The sequence below is a fragment of the Myotis lucifugus genome, unplaced genomic scaffold, assembly GCF_000147115.1.
Source record: "Myotis lucifugus unplaced genomic scaffold, Myoluc2.0 scaffold_105, whole genome shotgun sequence".
NCBI classification, from domain to species: domain Eukaryota; kingdom Metazoa; phylum Chordata; class Mammalia; order Chiroptera; family Vespertilionidae; genus Myotis; species Myotis lucifugus.
This window is the reverse complement of record NW_005871153.1, coordinates 418,610-420,160: the sequence shown is the minus strand read 5'-3', so window position 1 is coordinate 420,160 and position 1,551 is coordinate 418,610. Positions and strand designations below refer to the sequence as shown.

General features: G+C 55.1%; 1 protein-coding gene across 1 annotated transcript in view; it reads right to left on the bottom strand.

Annotated features, from left to right (window-relative positions):
• Window positions 1–666, bottom strand: part of TCTEX1D2 (Tctex1 domain containing 2) — a 21,462-nt gene extending 20,796 nt beyond the window's left edge. The window contains exon 1 of the mRNA XM_023757296.1: window positions 4–666. Coding sequence (XP_023613064.1) covers window positions 4–518 — 515 coding nt within the window. The 5' untranslated portion in view covers window positions 519–666. The remainder of the gene's footprint in view (window positions 1–3) is intronic.
• Window positions 667–1,551: the final 885 nt, after the last annotated feature.

The window sequence follows — 1,551 nt, the reverse complement described above, 5'->3', positions numbered from 1 at the left end:
CGCCTCCCTCTCCCCGGGATCCTGCCCGACACCCATTGCTTCCAGGCGAGCTCTGCCTGCCCGGCCCAGCAGTCCCGCAGGTCGCCCCGCCGCAACCCGTCCTGTACCCGCCTTTGCTGGAACACGGGCCGCAGAATATAGGTGTTCTCGGACTTCCCAGAGATCTTGTCAGCTACAAGCGTCCCCTCTGTCCCAGAGACGGACACACCCGCGGAGACGGACGCAGCCCCCGACGAAGCCATGGCCGGGGCTTCTCGCCCGGCGGGTCTCGCGATGAGGAGGAGCTGCTGGTTGCGGCCCTGAGCCGCGAAACCGTCGCCAAGGCAACAGGGCCGCCCTCGGCGGTGACGTGTGGGGGCCGCGCGCGCACACTCGGCTGAGCGGTTCCCGCTCCTCGGAGGGCTCTTCCCCGCGCCTGCGCACCGCTGCCGGGCAGACCCGGCCAAGAACGCCGGGCTGTAATTTCGGCCCAAATTGATGTAGTTCTGCCTTGGTTTACAAAATATTTTATTACGCATTCGCTCTTATTAACCGCTTCACAATCTTAAGAAATCCACACGTGCCCTGCCCGTGTGGCTCAGTGGTTGAGCCTCGACCTAAGAACCAGGAGGTCACCGTTGAGTTCCCAGTCAGGGCACTGAAAGGGTTGAAGAGAATAAACCAGGGCAGAGGAAAACTTATTGTGCTCAGCAGATCTCTTGCAGAAAGCTTGCAGCCTTGAGCACAGCATAGCTCGGGTAACCAGAAGACACCTGGCACGGGAGGAACCAAGGACGGACCGGACCCTTACGTCAGCAGAGCGGCTTACAGTCTGCAAAAATTAGTAAAAAACCTCCTCTCCCTGCTCTCTTCGCTGATGCCTTTCTCGGTCTCAGCCCACCTGCACTCAGGTGTTTGGGAATAAAATCTTTTTTGATACATTATGGCCTCATGTCATAGGTGCGCAACCCCGGCCCACTCCGAACCTTTCAGGCACGTGCAGGGGTTGCAGCCTCGGTCCCCAGTAGGGACCATGCAGGAGGCATCAATGATTCTCTCTCATCAGCGATGTTTCCATCTCTCTCCCTCTCCCTTCTTCTCTGAGATTAATAAAAATATTTTTAAAATAAACTGACATGAACCCTAAGACCCATAGAGGTCCAAAGATACACAGCTAGTGAGCATCAGCCCCCTGACCGCATGCACAGCCGGGAATGCCAGGCACACAGTGTATGCTCAGTGTATGCCACTTACTGAACTGCTCTGACGCTCGTAAAAAGAACACCAGGGGGTTAACCAGCTCAGGGCGCTGTAACAAAATACCACAGACTGGGTGGCTTTAACAACAGAAATTTATTTTCCTGAGGCTGGTTGTCCAAGATCAAGGTGCTAACAAGGTTGGTGTCTGAGGCCTTTCTCCTTGGCTTGCAGTTGGCAACCTTCTAGCTATGTCCTCACGTGTCCTTCTCTCTGGTGCTCATGTAGAGAGAGATCTCTTATAAGGATGTCAGTCCTCCTGGATTAGAGTCCTTCCCTTATGACCTTGTTTAACCTTAATTAGCTCCGTAAAAG